Genomic DNA, 23,613 nt, shown 5'->3' with positions numbered 1-23,613 from the left:
TCTCTCAGGGGGTTCTTTGCAAAGCCTGCACCGTTGATCTTTTCTGGGGTGGTAGATGTTGCACCCTGGATGTTGCCTGGGGTGGTAGGTGCTGCACCCTGGATGTGGCCTGGTGTGGTAGATGTTGCACCCTGGATGTTGCCTGGGGTGGTAAATGTTGCGCCCTGGATGTGGCCTGGTGTGGTAGATCACAGCTTCTATCGCTTTTGTGCTCACAGCATGTTGTTGTGCTGCAGTGATCAAAGCCTACAGAGCAAGCACGGCCTTGTCTTCCCATTATGGTTCCAACTGTTCTTCTGTCTAGTTTTGGCTGTTTCCACCTTGTCTTGGCGGACCATCTTCCTGACCATCTTCCTTCCTCACTGATCTCATGTTTCATCCTGGATAGTAACTACTCTTTGACCTCCCTCTTTTTGCTTTGTGTACGGCCTCAGGGTGCTCAATATATATGTTGGTATGTGTGTGCGCCCATGTGCGTGCATGCATGCGTTCTAAAGAAAGTAACAAGGAGATCCAAATGTAAAAACGATCCACCTCGACTTTTAAATAATTTAGTCTGTAAAAAATCATTAGAATGAACCTACCAATTATTATTAATGAGTCTTGTACACATCGGCAACATTAGCGACGTCCCTGATATAAATGAAATAAAAATGAAATCCATCCAAACAAAGACAATAAATACAGCTGGGAAACTGTTCAAAGTGAAGTGTTTTTTACTGCTGCAATCATTCTGGTGAGGTTGTCATGCAAAGAGGGACATTTCTGCATCAACAGTAGTCCTGTTCTAGATGTTTATGGTGTTTTGTCACATTCTCTGTTGATTCTGTGCATATTTGTCACAGCTTTTGTTAAACTGAGTTTTGACTCGATGCATGACTAGAGCACCTGAGAAGGCAGCAGTGACGTGTTCAGCCTTCACCCATTATTGTAATCTGAAACTATGATTGAAGACCCTTGCTGACTGATTATTCCTTTGGAGATTTTAGCAGCTGATTATTGGTTTTCAGGCTGCACTCTCAGTGCCTTTCCTGAATACAGCAGCTCATTTAGAAATATCTTACATGCTAAATTGTGACTATAATGCCAAGTGTGCTGTCGAATTGAGCCTTACGGTTGCAGCCATAAAGCGTGACACTTATTCTGGTGATTTACTCTGACATTTATAATGGTTTATGTGGGAAAAACACATAAAGCAGATGAACATAAAACTACTTTGCCTATTTGCTAGTCCAGATTATGTTCATATAACCATTTACAGTGTGATTATGTGGCCAGCAAACCAAGGAAGTTTGTCTTGAAATTATGCTTCCATAGAACACAACATTCCAGTGTTCCCACAATACTCTTGAAGAGGATGGGTGAAAAATTCCACTAAAATGTCATCGTAATGATTCCATTTGTGCCTTCTTATTCAGTGACCGGCAAGATGGCTCCATACTGTAGAAAACTGAACCCAAGTAAGTAAAAAAGACTAGATAGCAGATAGCCGCAGGAAGAGCAAAGACATTAATTGGTTGTATTGATCAAACCAGTATCCATGGTAACATGTGGTGTAGTGTGTTCTTTATGTCTCTCAGGAAAGAGTGAAATTTAGCAGAAATCACAGAGGCCATTATTGCTCTGAGGGAGACCAGAATAAAAGGATAGAAAGGAAGTAGAGGAGAGGAGAGGAGAGGAGAGGGCAGCAAAGGTACACAACAAACATTTACACACACCCCCAGCTCTCTTATCCTCTGGCCCCTACAGGATTCCAACCAACAACCTTCTTGCTCTGAGGCAACAGTACAAATCACTGAGTCAAAGACAGCTACACTTGCAGACATGCACACACAATGCACAAACATAATGCAGACACACACACACACATGTATAGATACACATATATAATGCACAGATATGTACACACACACACACACACACACACACACACACACACACACACACACACAGCACACAGGCATGCACACACATACCCATATACACATACACACACCCCAGTAACACCATTGCCACTGTTGTCCTTTGCAGTCTAACGATGTGCTGTCCACTAGTGAGCATTTGTTCTCAGGTGGAGGTACCTGTCAGGATCAGCCCACTCTCGACTCCCCACATACATCTCTAGAAGATCACCCAATTAAAGTATGGGCTTCTGACTATGTGTTTTCTATTCTTTTGTCCAAAAAAGCAGGCAAAGTTTAACAGCTTTATTTTCCTCCCACTCTCCTCATTTCTGTCCATCTAACCCCTGTTGTCCAACTTTCCGGTGTAAATCCTCCACAGCAGATGCATCTTTGCCATTTTAATTGGTTCCAAAGCTCCCATATCCAGAACCATCACCAAAGCAGCATGTTGAGGAGGAAGACAGGTCCCAGAAAACACCGAGTATCAAGTGTTGTGCAAATATGATTAACGACATCTTCAGGCCAATTCTGAAATATTTGTAAGAGGTGAAAATGGGGGAAGTCATTTAGAGATGACCAGTGATCCATCACCCCAACTGTTATTATTATTATTAGACATAGCCTTTCTGCCATCAAGATTGATCCCATGTTGAAGCATGTGACCATTGTTGTTCTTGAGGTTCTGGAACAGAGACCCAGATGAAACAAAATTAACTGAAACTGGGAGTTAGTGTTACCAACACAGCAACAGTTCACACATGTAGAGCAGCACCAATTCAGACCAGTCATTTGTGCTGAGAGGAATACAAAAGGTTAGAAAGCTGGAGGGGGGTTGAGTCACTAAGTATGTGCATGTACGGTGCCACCCAGTCTGTATTTAGCTTGCCCTAACAGAGAATGCTAACCTTGAATATAGCAGAAGCATCTAACTTGTTTTGCTGCTACCTCAGCACTGCCTTGGAAAGGAAAACAAGGTGTGGCCACAGAGAGATCTGAAGCTGCTTCAGGACAGCAAATATCTATAGGCCTGAGAGTAACAGTCTGGACAGTTTGGGGTTTCTCTCAACTGGTGAAAGAAACTAATAGTTAAGGAGAAAGACATTGTTTTTCCTTCTCAACCATACCATCCCGTCTATCTACATTCAATTCATATCATTTCTATTTATCAGCAGCTGTTACAATCAAGGATCTCTTGGTGCTTTACACAAACCCAGGGCCTGAGCCCCAACCAGAAACAGCGGCAAAGGAAAACTCCCTTTACTTATACGGGGACCCTGCTGCTGAAGGACTGCTGGGTAAAGGAGAGGGAGGTGAAGGTCAGACAGAGAAGGGAATAGACATCAAACCTGCAAATATTTCACTGAGGAATTAAAGTTAAAGCTGTAGGCTCCTCAAAGAGTTGTTTCGACACCCTGTTAATAAAGAATTACCATAGTCCAGCCTGGAAGTAAGAAATGCTGGACTAACTTTTCAGCATCATGCCGCATCAGTAGTTTCCTGATCTTTGCTATGCTTCTCAGGTGAAAAAGGCACTTCTTGAGACTATTTTAATGTGTGAGTTAAAGGATAGATTTTGGTCAAAATTACTCCAAGAGAGAGAGACTAGAGGCTAAGGAGATACCATCTAGAGTGATCATGTGATCTAATCTATCCCTGAGAAGTTCAGGACCAAACACCATGACCTCAGTTTTTTTTTTCCTGAATTAAGGAGAAGTTCATTTGAAGACATCCAAGACTTTGTATCTTTAGGATAGGTCTGAATCTTCACTAACTGCTCTGTCTCCTCTGTATCTTGGTGAAGCAGCATGACACCACTGGGATCCAGCAGAGGTCCCATCTCATCCCCAAGGACACAGGCCTGTGGGTACCCACATAAAAACTGCTACTCCCACAAGACCATGCAATTCAAATACCTGATATGATGATTATCTTGATGATTGAACAAATGCTTCGCTTCCATGTGATATTTAAAGCTGAAAGTGTTTGGCTGAAAAGTTCTTGCAGAGCATGCATAATATTTTGTTGGTCAACTGTTTTTGTTTGTACATAAAGAGGGCCAGCATACTAGTAATGTCTCCCAACCTTATTGGTTGCTTCTCTTTAGGGTGACCAGCTCTGTTCCATTGCCCAGATATGTCCTCATCAGACCTAAAAATGTGTCTGGGCAGAAGTCCACGAAAACCCTCCATGAGCAATTGTGGCCAAATGTCACTATTTCAAAGACTGCTGAGGTACTGAGCTGGGCATGTGGCCTCGCTCCTCTTCACTACAACGGAAATACACTTTCTGTCCTTCCAAAGCCAGAGCTGTGTTCACTGAGCTCAGAAAGTTGCTCCAAAATACTCACAACATCTGGTCTAATATCCCTTTTCCAGCCTGTCTCTGTGTCAGAGACAAAACAGAAACAAAGGAATTCATAGATCCAGAAAGAGCGATGAACAATGTTGAGAAGCACATCATCCCTGCAGCAGAGCAGCATCAGGGAGATGGCTGATGAAATTTCAGGGTCCAGCCATTCTGATTATCAAGTATCGCTGGGCAGCCAACTAAAGTAAACTCTTAATAGCAGATGCTTGAATAAAATGCTGAAATGTTTTGGGGTTTTTTGAGGGTTTTTATGAGGCACTTGATGGGATGTTTTTATAGGTATTGGGCAGGGTTGGGAGGTTGTGATGGGAGAGCTGGAACAATACCAAGACCTACTCATATTTTGGATTCATTTCATCTATGTTTTTTGGTTTCCATTTTTCTGTTTATTTAGACAGATTTAAATGACAGTTTAAATGATTTTACTCAGTAGGTTGTGGTGATGAACATGGTGTGAAGACTACTGTCTTAACTCCTGATTTCAAAATGTGTATATAGATGAGAACTTTCAGCAGCAGCCTCAATAGTGGGAAAAATCCTTGCCAACATTGTGGCAGATTGGAGGGTGTTCTTCCAGGTTTCATCAAGAAACGTTAAGCTTTTTTTTTTAAATGAGAGAAGACTTTTAAACAGCTCTTCACACTGCACTGAGCCCCCTGAAACACCAGGGCAATTATGTAAGGATGCTCTTGGTAGACTATAGCTTGGCCTCCAGCACCCCAGTAATCTTAACTGACAAGCTCTCTCTGTCTCTCTACCACCATCTGCATTTGGATTAAGGAGTTCCTTTCTGGCCACCTACAAAATGTCAGGCCCCATCACACTCAACGCTGAGTCCACGTCTTTGTATACATACATCTGCACACTGCCCTATCTCTCACTCTCGCCAAAGCCATCATCAAATATGCTGATGACACCACTGTGGTTCTGCTTATCTCAGGTGGAGAAGAGTCGGCCAACACAAGAGGTTGGTATACTGTTGGCGTGCTTTTCTCAGGAGAGCTCTGCAGAGTGTGATCAACACAGCTCAGAAGATCGCTAGCTGCTCGCTGCTCTCTCTGGACAACATTGCCAACTCTTTATGCCTCAGCCGGGCTATGAACATCTCATGTCAAATTAACTAATTTATAAACAATATACAAATTATCCTGTTATTAGCCAATAAACCATGAACTGTAATTTTCAAAATTTACATGACTATTGAAGTCATCCACAATAATGCTTTTATCTGTCCAGAGCTATAATATCAGACAAGTCATTGTGTCTATACATCCTGTCTAAATGACAAGCACTCCTTTGGATGGCTACTCTTCTGATTGGCTAGATGGCTAACTGTTGACTCTTAACCAACATTTTCTCTCATCCAAATGTCAGTACATGAAAAGCCTTTTTGTCTGGACTTCAGCGTAAGTTCTCATTAGTTGTTGACTGCTTTTCACAATTGAACACATTGTCGTGTATGTAATAATACAAAAAACCCTTTACACAATACAGAAGAGAGCACTGGTAACACCTCCTGTCCTGCTCTATAGGAGTCAAGACTGATTTTGCAGATTTTGGCTGAGATTTGAGTATATGTGCACATTTAAACCAGTCAGCAGTCTGATTTTAATACATGAAAAGCTTTTCTTTTGGCTGCTCTTTTCTCAGTTGTGGTTGTGGTGGCAGTAAGTTTGTGCTCCTAAAACCTGGAGACATGAACAAAAACAGTGTCTTCCCCCAGGACATGGCAGGAGGAGAAAGAGAGATATTTTAATGAGAGATGTGAGAAATGGGGGAGAGGGTGCACTTTCCACTGATGAAAGATGAGATTAAGCAGTGACAGAAGATGGAGCAAGGTATGAAAGGAAGGATGAAGTGCTTAAGGGAGAAGGTGAAGAACAAAAGGAGGAGGAGGAGGAGGTGGCAGCAGCGCAGGCGGACCCAAGAAATGAGAGGGATGGTGAGGTGTTTGTCTTCTGAAAGAAGAAAAGTTTTCACAGTAGACCAACACAGTAAGAGCTGGGGAGAAGTTGCTGTATCTGCCAGGGATGAAGTGAAAAACACCCCCAGGTTTGAATAAAGAAACTGAGTCGTTGAGGTGCGAAAATTCATCGGGAAAATGGCCACAGCCGACTGTACGTGTGTGTGATAGAGCCAAGTTTTATGTAGATCAAATCAGATCAGTAGCAGTGCCCCCCAAGTAGCAGTCAGTGTTTTTGCTGTTAATTGAGGACTGATACTTATTGAAGGTCAAATGGTCACAGGCTGGTTATGGTTAGAGACAAACAAGCAACACCCTAAAAATGTGTTCATATATGTGGACATTTAGGCTTATGGCTATACATATGGCACTTGTGCATGTGTCTTTGGGCTCTCCGTACCTTCTGTATATCTGAGGTGAGCTGCAACAGTGTTGGAGATGCTGAGGCTCTCAGAGTCTCAGTTCCTCTGACAGGAGAATTCAGACTGATGTAGGCCACCGCACTGCTCTTTAACACAATGTTGTTGTCCTAATAAAACACACACACACACAGACACACACACACACATTAGTATTCCTTAACGTCCCTTTCTTCTATAAATCCATTTTCACTACAGATACTGATGTATGTCTTTAACCGTCCATTTCACCACAGGTTGTGACTTCAAACCATCATGGACTTGTCGTTTGATTTTTTTGTCCATGTGATGGACACATCAGTGCCAGAGTCCTGGTCCTCCCCCTCCTGTCCTTTCTGTGGTGAGTTTGAAAGCAGCTACCCTGGTACACCTGGTCACGCTACTGACGACCTGATTGTTCTTATCATGGTTGAACTCAGGTTTGTCTGAATAGTTCCGGCACTCAGCCAGCTCATATCTCTTCTTTCATGTCTTACTAATGTACGTTTTTTAGTTCTGCTTGTAAATGATTGCCCCATAAAGAGTGGAGGTCCTTCCTGCATACTAGAGCAGGTTTTCATGGAACTGCACTCATTTCCACAACTTTTTGGTCGTATGTTGGACTTGTGCTAAATAGACGCTGGTTGAACAGTAGCAGTCAACTCCAGACCCTTTATCTGTTTAAATGTTGATGGCGACAGATCAATCAATCAGTCAATCTTTATTTATATAGCGTCTTATACAATCAAAATTGTTTCAAGGCACTTTCCAGAATCCCAGGGCCTGACCCCAGACAAGCATCAGTGGCAAGGAAAAACTCCCCTTTAACAGGAAGAAACCTTGAGCAGGACCAGGCTCATGTAGGGGGACCCTCCTGCTGATGGCCGGCTGGGTAAAGAGAGAGGAGAAGGGGGATGACAGGTAGAGGATAGGATAGGTAGGAGAGGAGATGAGAGGGGTAGAGGAGAGGAGAAGTAGAGTGAAGGGGAGGTAGAGGAGAGGAGAAGGAGAAGGAGGAGGAGGGGAAAGAGGAGAGGAAAGGAAAGGAGAGGAGAGGGAGAGGGAGAGGAAAAGGAGAAGGAGGGGGAGAGGAGAGGAGAGGGAGAGGAGAGGCACAGAGCACAGAAACACACACAAAAAATATGATGTACAATCACTTCAGCGGGGCCGGAGGTCATTATGCAGCTCCGAGGGCGGCGATACCTGTAAATAAATAGGGGGGGGCAGAAAAACTACACAAGAATCAGCATAACTAGTCTGCTTGATGAGGAGAGGAAAGGAGAGGAGAGGAGAGGAGAGGAGAGGAGAGGAGAGGAGAGGAGAGGAGAGGAGAGGAGAGGAGAGGAGAGGAAACCATGACCCAGTGGAGTGACAGAGGCCTGTCAGGTGATCATGTTTCCGGACCCCGGCAGCCTTGGCCTATAACAGCATAACTAAGATGTGACCTAACGATTAGACGACCCCCTAAGTATGATAATTTGTCTGTCTATGATAGTAACTGGAACTACTGAATTAGTAACAATAAGCTTTTTCAAAGAGGTAGGTTTTGAGTCTGATCTTAAAAGTAGCGATGGAGTCAGCCTCCCGTACCTGGACAGGGAGCTGGTTCCATAGCAGGGGGGCCTGGTAGCTAAATGCTCGGGCCCCTATTCTACTCCTAGAAACTCTGGGAACCACAAGTAGACCAGCATTCTGAGAGCGGAGCGGTCTATTGGGCTGATAAGGTATCACTAGCTCCTCCAGGTAGGATGGAGCTAGGCCTCTGAGGACCTTGTAGGTCAAAAGAAGGGTTATAAAAATTATTCTAAATTTAACGGGCAGCGACACCAGTACAGGAGTTATGTGATCTCTTTTGTCAATACCTGTCAGAACTCTGGCTGCAGCATTTTGGATCAACTGGAGGCTACTGCTGTGCCGTTGTGGACCCTCCCCATGACCCCAAAAGGGATAAAGAGGTTAAGAAGATGAGATGAGATGGGAGGGATTGATTCACAGTTGCCTGTAGCTACGATGTAAATAAAACATATTCTCTTGTGCTTACTGACCTTTCCCCACTCGTAAGACCCAATGTTCCCCAGAGCTGTGCCCCCCCATGAGCAGAACACAGTCGTGCGGTCGGGCACCCATCCTCGCTTGGTTTGCTCTGTCAGTGCTGCAATCAGCTGATTCATGACTGCTAAAGCTCCGCCTCCACGGTCATTGTCATGGTGACTGCCAACCAGGACGTAACGATCTGGAAACAAGAAGAAACTGTGGTTCCTGGTTTTGGACAAGGAAAGTGAAATAAATGGCAATGGAAGCAACACACATACACACACACACACACACACGCACACACACACACACACACACACACTACAGCATGTTAAAATGAAAACATAAAACATCATAAAAAACTTCAAATGTGGATATGTTGACTTCAGCTTTGGCATTTAGCCTGACATGTCCAGTCTGCTGTGGTGGGACATCAGGGGAAATCCTGTCACTTGTCATGGCAGCAGGAAGCTAATCAATTTTCTCACAACCAGAATGACAGATTTTTATGATGAATATGTTACAGATATAAAATGGGAACCATCATAGTAAGGGTGAGGGAAAATGCATCTTGGTGTAATCCAGTATTACAGGAACAGAAGAAAAGCCAAAAACAAAAGGAATCAGTTCTGTGCTACCGTACGTCTTTGATTCTTGAATTGTTTTCTTAAAGTTAAAGAAATGAATGATGGGATCCTTTGAAGGGTTCATGCTCAAACATTTTAACTAAACATGATTGTACACTCATGTGTCCATAGATATTTCAAATGAGGGCTCATGAAATGTGAACAGAGGATTCTCAACATGTGTAAAACGATAATAACAGATTGGAAAACTTGAAACTGCTTCAGTCTGCACAGGAAAGTATTGCTGCACACAGCAGCTTCCTGTTGGCAACAAGAAGAAAAGCAAAACTGCAGCACCCCGTGACTGAAGGACAAGATGCTTTGAGAAGCCTATTACCTTAGCCACACAATCCAGGAGCACATTAGTGCAGTGAGAGCGGCTTCCTGGCTAAAACATCCATTTCTGGACGCAGCTGCACACAAGTGAAATGTGAACATGCCAACTCCCTTGTTACAGGTGTGTATTAATTGCTGTTTGCATAAATAATCTTAAAAGGTTAAAAATGAATTCATTACAACGTTGATTGCATGAGACAAATAAAGTCTTTTTTATAAGTCACTGATGCTTCACCTGGGACTAGTTGCAGCACCTGAGTGATGCGGCCGGAGGAGAGATGGAGAGATTGGACAGAACGAGCAGTAATAAACCTTCTGGATAAAGCTTTGTTGTCAATTGTAAAGTTGCTAATCTGGGTGGGAATTGAAGGGATCATATGATTATTAGGTCACATTTGTATTGTTGGCTGAGATTACAGTATATTTACTTTATTGAAATTATTCTTCTGTGTGTATTCTTACGAGTGGAAAGCCACCTTCAGAGCTGCATGCTGACCTCCGACCCCGCTGACCCACTCAACTTGACTCTACCGGCAGCATAATTTACTTAAAAGTAGGAGCATTTTACATAAAATTACGTAAATGTGCCAATGACTTAACTTTAATCAACCAAATTGGAAACCATGCCAAAACTGTCTTTTTATTTGATTTTATCTTGATTTATTTTATTAGGGGATCGAGGATATGCCCTGGCTCCATGGTTGTTGACACCACTGACCAACCCTCAGACTCCACAGGAAATTTTATTCAATCAGATGCATGCGCGCAGTCGCTCCACCATTGAACGCACCATCGGCATTGCCTGTAGGTCAGTAGGGGTGCTGGATGTGTTTGACACAGAGCCACAACCCCTTGAGGATGTGTGTCCTGACGCAATGATGGGACCAGACTGCAGGCACGCGGTTCACGTTTGAGCGCGATTAATTGCCCGTTTGTGAATAAAATGCATTATTGTCACAATTTTAGTCTAACAGTCTTGATTCACTTCAAAAAGAAAAAATAAGAGAGACCGGTTTCAGAGCACAGCTTTTACACGTTTTTATTCTTTTTACATTCTTATTTTTTTTACATTCTCATTGATTTCTTTAAGCGTGTTGGCTATAGTCATCAGGGTTGAGGCAATTTTATCAAGCATGTTAGCCATCCTTTCTTGATTGTTCAACACGGCGTCAAAAATCAGGCGTGGAGAGGCAAGCTTTGGGCATTTCGCTTTGGGCATTTTGCTGCTTTTTGCTCTGTCTACAGGGTCCTGCTGCAGTTCCTTTTATGGGCATTGGTGGGCGGTGACTTATGCTAATCATATGTTAATTAGACTCACCTGGCACGCGCTTTCAACTTACGAACAGATGGCATTCAAGAACACAGCTGCGAACAATTCTGGGGTTTACGAACGCGTTGGTGAATCCGACATAGGGTTTTCTTAAGGAACTTCTTAAGAACAACTTAAGAAAGAATCTAAGAAGATTCTTAAGAACATATTGGTGAATCTGGCCCATTGTTACTAATTCTGTAGTTCCAGTTACTATCATAGACAGACAAATTATCATACTTAGGGGGTCGTCTAATCATTAGGTTAACATCTTAGCTGTTCTGCTATAGGCCAAGCCTGCTGGGGTCCGGAAACATGATCACCTGATAGGCCTCTGTCACCCCCCCACTGGGTCATGGTTTCCTCTCCTCTGCTTTCCTCTCCTTTCCTCCTCCTCATCAAGCAGACTAGTTATGCGTGTAGTTTTTCTGCTTCCCCCCTTCTCTATTCATTTACAGGTATCGCCGCCTTCGGAGCTGCATGACAACCTCCGGCCCCGCTGTATAAATAGTGTATTTTTGTGTGTGTTTCTGTGCTCTGTGCCCGTCCTCTCCTCTCCTCTCCTCTCCTCTCCTCTCCTCTCCTCTCCTCTCCTCTCCTCTCCTCTCCTCTCCTCTCCTCTCCTCTCCTCTCCTCTCCTCTCCTCTCCTCTCCTCTCTCTTTACCCAGCCGGCCATCAGCAGGAGGGCCCCCTACATGAGCCTGGTCCTGCTTAAGGTTTCTTCCTGTTAAAGGGGAGTTTTTCCTTGCCACTGTTGCTTGTTTGGGGTTAGGCCCTGGGATTCTGTAAAGCGCCTAGAAACAATTTTGATTGTAAAAGATGCTATATAAATAAAAAAAAAATTGATTGATTGATTGAAAGCCAAAGCTAACAATGTGGTGGTTTATAACACAATATTTTAAAAGGGTTTTGGTTCACATTGAGGTTTATGAGTTGTTATTTGGTTTATGAGCTGTAATGCAGGTCAGGTTGATTGCTTAGTCGAAAGCTCGGTCAAGGCGAAGCCTCGTCTGCTGCGTGACAGGGTCAAGAGCCAAGAGAGCTGTTCGGCGGCACCTGTCCCTGTCCAGGCCGACGTGAGCCGGAGTGGTCGGAACAACTGGATTCATTTTCAACTGCAGTGGAAGTTGATCATTACGTTTTGAGCTGAAATGATCTAAGACTTTTCTTTAAGTTGACTCTGACCTGACAGAAGTTGTCACGCATTATCTTCTACTCTGTGCTTACCACAGTTTGTGTGATTCACTTGAGTTTTGTTTCCTTCTTAGGATAAGAAAAGAACAGATTGAACACAGAACTGTAAATAGGACATCCAAAATAGATGCAATATATCCATATAAATCAGGAAATTAAACAGACCAGTCCAATTAAGTCATTTAGCTGGATTGAAATTATTTCCAGCCTAAGCAGAACAAAGAGGTCAAAACATACATTCCTCCTTTTTCCCCTTTTAGCAGCACATGCAGGCCGAATATTATTTTCCTCATTGCAATTTTACTTTCCTTCTTATATATGCACATTTGCTCATTTCATATAGTATATTTGCCAGTTGATCTGATTATTTGGCTCCCCATTCCTCGGAACCTCAAGTTTACCCAATGGCACAGTGGGGGTGTTGGGTGACATCGGTGCTACAAGTGTCAAAATGGTTTCTGCCCCTCCAGGTTACCTGGTAGATGGCTGTTATTTATTTAGTGGTAGTTTTAGTTGATGAACTACTGTATTTTCACGACTATAAGGCGCACCTAAAAGCCTAGAATTTTCTAAAAAATCTACGGTGCGCCTTTTAACCCGGAGCGCCTTTTGTATGGATTACGGTAATATTGGTTAATCGCGGCTACCGTAGTCAGTAGGCGTGGCTCCTCCAAAATGGCTCCTTGCAAGAGACACGCTTACGACGCAGAGTTCAAACTGAAGGCTATCAGTCACGCAGTTGAACACGGAAATAGAGCAGCGGCAAGAGAATTTAACGTGAACTAATCAATGGTGCGGAAGTGGAGGAAGCAACAAGACAACCTGCGCCAGGTAAAGAAGACTCAACGGAGCTTCCGAGGAAACAAAGCAAGAAGTGGATTAACAAAGGAACTCCAGCCGCTAGATATTGGTGTCAACAGGGCATTCGAAGCTAGACTGCGAACTGCGTGGGAGCGGTGGATGATGGATGGCAAACACACGTTCACCAAGATGGGAAGACAGCGCCGAGCGACATACGCCACTATCTGCCAGTGGATCGTAAATGCCTGGGCTGATATATCAGTCTCGACCGTGGTCCGAGCTTTCAGGAAGGCAGGGATTGTCACTGAAATGCCAGACAACACCAGCGACACTGACCCTGATGACGATTTTGACGAGACGGAGCCGGCCATGTTGGACGCCGTATTCGCACAACTGTTCAATTCGGACACCGAAGAAGAGGAATTCGAGGGATTCCTGGATGAGGAATGAACGGATAAAGTGAGCTTTACGTGTTTTTTTTGTGTGTTTACAACTTAACAAGGCTGGTCATACTGTGAATATGGACATTACCGTTTGAACAACGTTGTTATATTGCTATTGTTATATTGCTATTGCTTTGCACTACTTCGAGAGTTCGAGTTACCGTATATTGTGTTTGCACTCACGTTTGATTTACCGCAACAGTACTATGTGATAAAAATGCTGCACTAAATCGAAGATTTATTAAACTCCACTATCCACTTGTGATAAAAATGTTGCACTGCCTGTTATAACTCGCTGTTATTAAACGAACTGTGTTACGCGAAAACACTACGTCACTCGGGAAAAATAATAAAACAGCTGTTTATTCATTTTGGGAGTGAATGGAGTTGTGCGAACGCCGGTTTGTATTCTGTTAATAAAGTTTGACTGACTTATCTGACTGTTTTATTGTCATTCCTTTTAGCGCAGCTCGATCTAGTGAATGCGTCATGAAACCACAGGCACTACGCAGTTTCTATGCTATGCGCCTTATAACACGGTGCACCCTGTGTATGAAAATATTTCTAAAATAGGCCGTTAATTGAAGGTGTGCCCTATAATACGGTGCGCCTTATGGTTGTGAAAATACGGTACTTGTTGGTTGCTGTTGCAACTTGCTGTCTTTCATTCCTTTAGGCCACCTAACACCCATGCTGACTCCCTGGCACCCACTGGGTGGGACATTAGAGACTGCTGATTGCTAAAGCCTTTTGCCAGCTCATTATTGTAAATGAGAAGCTGTTCCTAATTAATCTCACCCGGTAAAATAAGGGTGAACCAAAGAAAGAATTGATTTTTGATGTAGTTTCCTGTTCTTGGCTGACAGGAGTGTCCAGCTGTGCTCTGCTGCTGCATCTGTTTCAAGGCAAGCTGTCTTAAAGGGTTCTCAGATGTTCCAGATCAGCAACATCACTTTGGATTCACAAAGGATCCCAAGACACAAAGTAGCTCTTTGTGATGTCATTCTATGAAAACTTTTAGAATTCCTTGAAACTTAGTGGTTTTTTCAGAACCTTCCCCTGTGAGATAAACATTGTTCACCCAGCCCGCCCTTGGACTGTAAAATGCTCCTACTTTGAAGAGACTCAGAGAGGCTTAAACATATTCAATTTTATTAATTTTGATTGATTTCCTCCATATAAATAAACAAACTATGAGGAAGATGAGGAGAACTAGTTTGTGTGCTGAGGCCTCCTCTCTGAATCACCACAGGCTTTAGCTTTCCAGAAACCCAGGGCCTAACCCCAGACAAGCAACAGTGGCAAGGAAAAACTCCCCTTTAACAGGAAGAAACCTTGAGCAGGACCAGGCTCATGTAGGGGGACCCTCCTACTGATGGCCTGCTGGGTAGAGAGAGAGGAGAAGGGGGAGGACAGGTAGAGGATAGAATAGGTAGGAGAGGAGAGGAGAGGAGAGGAGAGGAGAGGAGAGGAGAGGAGAGGAGAGGAGAGGAGAGGAGAGGAGAGGACATGACCCAGCGGGGTGACAGAGGCCTGTCAGGTGATCATGTTTTCGGACCCTGGATGCCTTGGCCTATAGCAGCATAGCTAAGATGTTAACCTAATGATTAGATGACCCCCTTAGTATGATAATTTGTCTGTCTATGATAATAACTGGAACTACAGAATTAGTAACAATAAGCTTTTTCAAAGAGCTAGGTTTTAAGTCTGATCTTAAAAGTAGCGATGGAGTCAGCCTCCCGTACCTGGACAGGCAACTGGTTCCATAGCAGGGGGGCCTGGTAGCTAAATGCTTGGCCCCCATTCTACCCCTAGAAACTCTGGGGACCACAAGTAGACCAGCATTCTGAGAGCGGGGCGGTCTATTGGGCTAGTAAGGTGTCACTAGCTCCTCCAGGTAGGATGGAGCTAGGCCTCTGAGGACCTTGTAGGTCAAAAGAAGGGTTTTAAAAATTATTCTAAATTTAGCGGGCAACCAATGAAGAGACGCCAGTACAGGAGTAATGTGATCTCTTTTGTCAATACCTGTCAGAACTCTGGCTGCAGCATTTTGGATCAGCTGGAGGCTTCTTAAAGAGGAGTTTGGACACCCTGGTAATATAGAATTACAATAGTCCAGCCTGGAAGTAACAAATGCATGGACTAACTTATCAGCATCATGGTGGGTCAGTAGTTTTCTATTCCTTGTGATGTTCCTCAGGTGAAAAAAGGCACTTCTAGAGACTAATTTAATGTGTGAGTTGAAGGAGAGATGTTGATCAAAAGTTACTCCAAGATTTCTCACATAGAGACTAGATGTTAATGAGATACCATCTAGAGTGATTATGTGATCTAATCTATCCCTGAGAAGTTCAGGACCAAACACCATGACCTCAGTTTTTCCTGAGGTAAGGAGGAGGAAATTTGAAGACATCCAGGACTTTATGTCTTTAAGACAGGTCTGAAGCTTCACTAACTTCTCTGTCTCCTCTGGTTTCATGGATAAATAAAGCTGAGTGTCATCAGCATAACAATGAAAATTTATCCCATGCTGCTGAATAATGTTCCCTAAGGGAAGCATGTACAAGGTGAAAAAGATTGGTCCAAATACAGAACCTTGAGGAACTCCATGGCTAACTCTACTGTATGAGGAGGGAACACCATGGACATGAGCAAACTGGTATCTATGTGATAAATATGATCTAAACCAGTCTAGTGCTGTCCCTTTAATGCCAATGCCATGTTCCAGTCTCTGTAACAGGATGCTGTGATCTACTGTATCAAAAGCAGCACTGAGGTCCAGCAGAACCAGCACAGAGACCAGTCCATGATCTGAAGCTATGTGAAGATCATTAGTAACTTTTAGAAGTGCCGTTTCTGTGCTGTGGTGAGCTCTAAAGCCTGACTGAAACATCTCAAACAGGCTGTTTCTCTGCGCTTCTAGAAGGAAGGTTGGATATCGGCCTATAGTTTGCTTATACATCAGGATCTAGTGATGTTTTTTTAAGCAACGGCTTAATTACTGCCACCTTGTAGGACCGGGGTACATAACCTGTCACTAAAGAACAATTGATCTGGTCCAGGATAGAACTGCCTATCAATGGTAAAACATCCTTCAACAGCTGTGTTGGGATGGGATCTAAAAGACACGTGGTGGTCTTGGATTTCTGAATTACCGAAGATGCCTCAGAAAAATATATAGGGCTGAAGGAGTTTAAGGGCTCGTTGGAGAGCCTGTATGTTCCCACAGTCAGCACATCTGGTGATGGTCCAGTTGTTGGGGTGGCCTGGTTAGCTTTTTCTTTGATAGATAGAACTTCATCAGTGAAGAAGCTCATGAAGTCTTCATCACTAAGGGAAGACGGGATACGTGGATCTAAAACACTGTGACTCTTGGTTAATTTGGCCACAGTGCTGAAAAGTAACCTGGGGTTGTTCTTATGTTCCTCAATTAAAGAAGAAAAATAAGCTGTTCTAGCTTTACGGAGGGCCTTTTTGTAAACTAACAAACTGTCTTTCCAGGCTGCGTGATAGCTATCTATTTTACAAGAATGCCACTTCCTTTCTAGTCGCTTTCGGCTTGAGGGTCCTGATTGAATTATACCAGGGGGCACACCTCCTCTGATTTACCATTTTCTTTTTCGGGGGGGCAACAGAATCAAGCGTGATTCTCAGTGAGGTTGCTGCACCTTCAGCAATAGAGTCAACCTCAGCAGGGCTAAGATTATAATGATTGATCCCTGGAAAAACACACGGTGGTCCTGGGATCAACGCAGAGATCGCTTCCTTAAAGCAACAGTAAGACTGTGCTCCGAGGACAGAAGAATCCTTAATCATAAATGTAAAAGTGATCAAAGAATGATCTGACAGGAGTGGGTTCTGAGGGAACCCTGACACATGTTCTACCTCAACACCATAAGTCAGAACTAGATCTAGGGTATGGTTGAAGCTATGAGTTGGTTGGTTTATCTGCTGGAGGAAACCAACTGACTCAAGTAATGAAATGAAGCCATTTCTAAAGCTGTCATTTACAATGTCTGCATGGATATTAAAGTCTCCAATGATAATGACTTTGTCCGTTCTAAGGACCAAGTCAGATAAGAAATCAGAGAACTCAGATAGGAATTCTGAATGTGGCCCAGTAGGGGGCCGATATACAACTACAAACAGAAGGGGCTTTTCTGCCTTCCAGTTCAGATGGGTGATGCCAAGAGTCAGGCTTTCAAATGAACTGGAACCATATTTTGGTCTAGGATTAATTAATAACTTGGAGTGATAGATTGCTGCCACTTCCCCTCCTCGACTAGTAACACCAGGAATATGATAATTAAGATGGGTGGGAGGAGTAGATTCATTTAAGCTAACTTACTCCTCCTCCTAAAGCCACGTCTCAATAAGACAAAATAAATCAATGTGATGATCCGCTATCAGGTCGTGCACTAACAGGGATTTACACAAAAGAGATCTAATATTTAATAGTCCACATTTAATTGTGATGTTAGTTTCTCCAAGTTGTGCTTTGGTATTAATTTTAATAAGATTATGGTGATTGACCGCTCCCCTGCTCTGTGCTTGGTGAACCTTTAACCGTGGAACAGAGACTACCTCTATAGTGTTAAATATATTATTGTTGGTGGATGAGGGTTCTATAGAAGCAGCAGAGAGGTGTGTAAGACTACAACTCTGCATCCTGGTCTGGACCCTGGTTTGTCAGGTCACTTTGGGTCTAATAAAATTAGCCAAGTTACTAGAAATGAGAGAGGCACCATCCCGTGTGGGATGGACACCGTCTCTCCTAATCAGACCAGGTTTTCCCCAAAAAGTGCTCCAATTGTCTATAAAGGTCACCTGGTTTTCGGGGCACCACCGTGACAGCCAGCGACGAAGCGACAACATGCGGCTAAATATTTCACTGTGGCCAGTTTGGGGAGGGGACCAGAGAGTGCTACGGAGTCCGACGTGGTTTTTTCGTAATTGCACACCGACTCTATGTTAATTTTGGTGACCTCCGACTGACAAAGCCGGGTGCCGTTTGCTCCGACGTGAATAATAACTTTACCAAATTTACGTTTACTTCTCGCCAGGAACTTTAAATTGGCTTCTATGTTGCCTGCTCTGGCCCCCGGAATGCACTTAACTATGGTCGCTGGAGTCGGCTTCACGTAGCGCAAAACAGAGTCGCCAATTACCAGGGTCGGTTTCTCAGCGGGTGTGTTCCCAAGTGGGAAAAAGCAGTTAGCCACGGGAAGCAGTTGGTGGTGCACCGTGGGCCTTTGGTTTGGGCTACGCTTCCTGCGAACCGTCACCAAGCCGCCCTGGCTAGCCAGCTGCTGCCGGGGGACCGCTAGTTGTAGCTACGCTAGACAGCTCCGCAGCAGCTAGCTTCCCCTGGCTACATGATGCAAGTCCAGCTAACTCTCAATCTCGCTAAGTCTTGCCTCCATAGCCGTAAATAAACTACACTTTCTGCACCTATTCCCTTCACTAAAGGAGGCAGAGGAGTAACTAAACATTTCACACGCTGAACAGACAAAGACACCGGGTGAAACAGACGGTGAGGCCATGCTAGTGCTAATAGTCGGCGGAGCCCTGTATTTGTTTAATATGGGTTGTTTCGCACTGTTGTTATCAGGTGACTAGAATGTCCCAAGTGTTCAAATTTTAAGTAAAGTGAATACAATACACCGTGCACAGTGTAACCAACAAACGATTGAGAAGACAGGAAGACTGTCCATTCTTCACGAGGAGCAGGTTCGTTTGTGGAACAAGCATCACAGCCTCTTCACTAAGATCAATGTTACTGTCTCCTCCTGGCTCACAGTTGCTCTCAGAAACTTCCTGAACTACTCTGAAGCTGAGACTCCTGGCTGGGAACGTTTAGGCTTCGTTAGGATCTCTTAGAGGACTCTGTTAATATGGGCCCTGCAGTTGAGGTTGTACCAAACTGACTGAAGACTCTTCTGTCTTGGTCTGTACAGCATTGTGAGGGTTGGTAATATGTGATGAAAAAGAAGCATTAATCAGTGTTACTGACTGATAGAGAGGGTCAGCTCTTTTAAATGGTGCTGGTTCGAGAGCAGTTTTCTTCTTTCTTCTGGAGCTTCCAATGAGTGCTGTTTCAGTTCATTAAGAGATGGTTCTGCTTCAGTGATTTCTTCCAGATCTTATTCTCTTAAAGTGAATAAATGGGCCTTGAGATTTGTGATATTTTAAGGAGTCTGCACTTTACAACCACTAAAACAAACACTGCAAATCTCTGTTATGAAAAAAAGCTTATTTTATTCCTTATAATGGAACAAAGAGACCAAAAACAGAGTGAGTGAAATAGAATAAAGCATGGGTCTGACTCAAGCTGGGGGCCGGTGACATTAATTCACAGTTGATGGACTGAAGTTGATGTTTCTTATAACTCAGAACTTAAACAGCAAACATGAAGGAAAATTGAAAACATTATTTACTGGAATTATATGAATAATAAAGAAAAAAAGCTTTTGGAGAGCTCAGACCAAACAGCTCATTTTGCCCTGATTGCACTTTAAGGCTGTAATATAGTGTGTATATAGTGGGGTCCATGAATACTGGCACATCATCAGTGACACTTCTCATCTGTTGGTCTCTCCCACTCATCAAAGCCCAGACCTAACTGTGCTGTCACATCACCATCCCCCCTCTCCCCCCGTAACACCTCCGACACCAGCAGCTCTCTTCCCACACCATGCCACCTCCCTCCACCCCTTGCCAGATCGACCCTCACACTCCAACCCTTGTCCTCACCCACCAGGAGTCACACTTCACCTCTCCATAACAGCTGATCAGGTGAGGAAGGAGCTGAGGAGGACCAAGACAAGGAAAGCTACTGGCCCTGATGGCATCAACTCCAGACTACTCAAGGACTGTGCAGATCAGCTCTGTGGAGTACTCCTGAACACCTTCAACCTGAGCCTCAGTCTGGAGAGAGTTCCACTACTGTGGAAAACATCATGTGTGGTTCCGGTTCCTAAGACTGTGCACGCCAGGCCGGTGGCTTTAACCTCTCACCTGATGAAGGCCATGGAGAGGATCGTTCTCACCCACCTCCAACAGCTGGTGGACGGCAAGATGGACTCTCTACAGTTTGCATATTAACCGGGCATTGGTGTGGATGATGCTGTCATCTACCTGCTGCACCGGTCACTTTCACACCTAGAGGGCACCGGGAGCACTGTTAGAGTCATGTTCTTTAACTTCTCCAGTGCCTTCAACACAATCCAGCCATCATTACTGAGAGGGAAGCTGGAGGGAGCCAGAGTCGATCGTCACCTAGCTGCCTGGACCACCGACTACCTCACCAACAGACCGCAGTATGTGAGGCTCCGTGACTGTGTGTCCGAGGTGGTAGTCTGCAGCACGGGGGCACCGCAGGGTACAGTTCTCTCTCCCTTCCTCTTCACTCTCTACACATTGGACTTCAGCTACAACTCAGACAGCTGCCACCTCCAGAAGTTCTCCAACGATACAGCCAGTGTTGGACGTGTGTCTGAGGGGAATGAACTGGAGTATAGGGAGGTCATCACGAACTTTGTCGCCTGGTGTGAACTAAATCATCTGTGCATCAATGCCGTCAAGACAAAGGAGGTGGTGATTGACTTCAGTAGGAAGGCTTCTCACACTGCACCAGGGAACATCCAGGGTTTGGACATTGAGATCGTGGAGGAGTACAAATACCTTGGTGTTCATCTCAACAATAAACTGGACTGGACTCATAACACAGACGCCCTATAGAAGAAGGGCCAAAGTCATGTCCATCTGCTGAGGAGACTGAGGTCCTTTGGAGTGTGCAGGACACTGCTTAGGACTTTTTATGACTGTGGTAGCATCGTTGATCTTTTACGCTTTGGTCTGCTGGAGCTGTGGAAGCTCAGAGAGGGACAGGAAGAGACTTAACAAACTGGTCAGAAGGGCTGGCTCACTCCTGGACTGTTCTCTGGACTCCATTGATGAGGTGGGTGAGAGGAGGATGTTAGCCAAGCTGACATCAATTATGGACACCCCCTCTCACCCCCTACACGAGACTGTGGGGGCCTTAAGCAGCTCCTTCAGCAGCAGACCGTTACACCCACGGTGTAAAAAGGAACGATACCGCAGGTCATTCATCCCAACTGCTGTCAGATTGTACAACATTCACAACTCTTAATTTAGCACCAATAACCCATGGTTGGCATATTTTTCTGCACTAACTAATCATCCTACATCTGAAATGTCTTATTTGCACCTTCATTTTTCTTCATATTGTCTGACATTCCTTCTGTGTATAATCTTTAATTTCTGTATATAATGTATAATGTACATAGTAATGTACATAACATAACAGTCTTTTTCTTTTTTTCTTTTAGTACTATACTGTATTGTACACCACGGGCTACCACTGTAACACGTTCATTTCCCTGATGTGGGATCAATAAAGTTTATCCTTATCCTTATCCTTAAACCACCAAATTGGCTTTAAAATTAAATGAAGATGTGCTTTAACTGCAGACTCTAAGCTTTTATTTTACATCCAAATCAGGTGAATGGACCTACCATCTGCACCACAAAGCATCTTCCAAACAGCTCTGAAGCATCTGGCTGAATGTGAGCAGATATTATTGCCTAAAACATTTCAGAATTCCTCGTGCTAATCTTGTCAGCAGTCACATCATCAATAAGTCCAGAAGCGGCCACACATTCCACGACACCAGTACCTCCGTGCTTCATGAACACTGTCCTTTCCTTCTCCACACTCTTGTCTTCCCATCATGCCGGTTGACATTGAGCTGTGTCTCTTTTGTCCACAGAATGTTGTTTCAGAACTGGAAAAGCTTTTATAGATGTTGTTTGGCAAACTTTGATCTGGCATTCCTGTTCTTCATCACTGGTTTCCTTCTTGTGTTGGCCCCTCTGTATTTGCTCTGGTGAAGTCCTCTTGGCTCACTCATACCTGTCTCCTGGACAGGGGTCTTGATCCAAAGGGGTTTTTCTTCACCAGGGCACAAATACTTCTATCGTCCATCACAGTTGTTTTCCGTGGGCTTCTATCAGTGTTATTTATTTGTGTTAGCATGAAATCCACAGCAAAATATATAAAATGCAAATGTCCCACCTGGAATCATCTCCAGACCTTTTACCTGGTTAGTTGATGATGATGATGATGATGATGATGATGGCCTTAAAAAGTGGGAGGCCACACCGCTGTCATACCGCTCACCTGGTTTGAAAATGAATTCCCTCAAATTAAAGCTGAGAGTCTGCAGCTAAAGCATTTCTTGTTCATTTCATTTTAAATTCATTGTGGTGGCTTGTAGAGCCAAACAGATGAGAATTGTGCCGATGTGCCACTATTTATGGCCCCGACAGTATATAGAGAGTAGTAATACAAGGTTACATAACATAATAGCTTGCTTTATGACCAAAGCCCTTTGGCTGAAGCTGGTCAGAGGCGTCAGGGCTGCAACAGCCGTTTGCCGCTGAGGGTGATGTTATTAACTGTGGGAAAGATAAATGGGCTGTGACAGCTTGACTGGGGTAAGGAGGCCTGACCGTGGGTGGTACGATGTTCAAGAATATGGATTTATTTCGTTTAGTCAGGATGGAAGACAAATGGTTACCAATTGTTGGGAAAAGAGATAAGAATGCCTTTATGGGGCTGAAGTCAGGGTTCAAAGAACTTTATAAATACAAGGGAACACTGGGATCGCTGGCAGCCCTAGGGGCGCTGGGAGAAGGCAGAGCCTTGTCCACAAAGGTGCGTCACGAGAAGAATCATTATATTGTCTTTGTCCATCTCACACCCAGAAGTCAACCTATCAGCCACCATCACCTCTCCTCCCATCGGAGAATAAGAATCTCCTGTCAGCGGAACCCAAGACCAGGATCGGATCCTCTGCAATTGATTTGATGGGCCTGCTCTTCCCTGTGAAAGCAGAGCGAGGGCTTTCAGCACCGGGTTCCCAGATTGGACCGTTGTAGTTGAAGGTAACTCTCTGAAGCAAACCTCAGAGGATCGTGGGGACTGAGCTGGACTGGACTGCATTGCTACTACCTGTTTTACCTTGATGTCTATTGATTTTTACCATCCACCTCTTACTGTGACTTTTTCCTATTAATAAAAAGAGCAAAATGTGTTTCTAGCTGATTTATCTTTGCTGTCTGTGCTGGTGTGGCTGGAGAATCCAAATATGTTCAAATACGACCAATAAATAATAAATAATCATGACATGAGCCAGTCCCTGTCCACAAAATA

The 23,613-nt window shown here is 44.1% G+C and overlaps 1 protein-coding gene and 1 long non-coding RNA gene across 2 annotated transcripts in view; one reads left to right on the top strand and one right to left on the bottom strand.

The window, feature by feature from the left end:
- Positions 1-23,613, bottom strand: part of naaladl2 (N-acetylated alpha-linked acidic dipeptidase like 2) — a 214,963-nt gene that overhangs the window by 75,728 nt on the left and 115,622 nt on the right. Inside the window, exons 9-10 of the mRNA XM_029828002.1 lie at positions 8,678-8,865; positions 6,635-6,763 (exon numbers count right to left, since the gene is read on the bottom strand). Of these exons, the coding sequence (XP_029683862.1) occupies positions 6,635-6,763; positions 8,678-8,865 (317 nt within the window). The remainder of the gene's footprint in view (positions 1-6,634; positions 6,764-8,677; positions 8,866-23,613) is intronic.
- Positions 8,975-10,563, top strand: LOC115247189 (uncharacterized). Its single transcript, XR_003886245.1, has 3 exons — positions 8,975-9,749; positions 9,849-10,181; positions 10,301-10,563. It is a non-coding gene; the product is annotated as an uncharacterized lncRNA (long non-coding RNA).

Source organism: Takifugu rubripes, chromosome 20 (genome assembly GCF_901000725.2).
Source record: "Takifugu rubripes chromosome 20, fTakRub1.2, whole genome shotgun sequence".
Classification (NCBI taxonomy): domain Eukaryota; kingdom Metazoa; phylum Chordata; class Actinopteri; order Tetraodontiformes; family Tetraodontidae; genus Takifugu; species Takifugu rubripes.
This window is presented reverse-complemented; position numbering and strand designations above follow the sequence as displayed.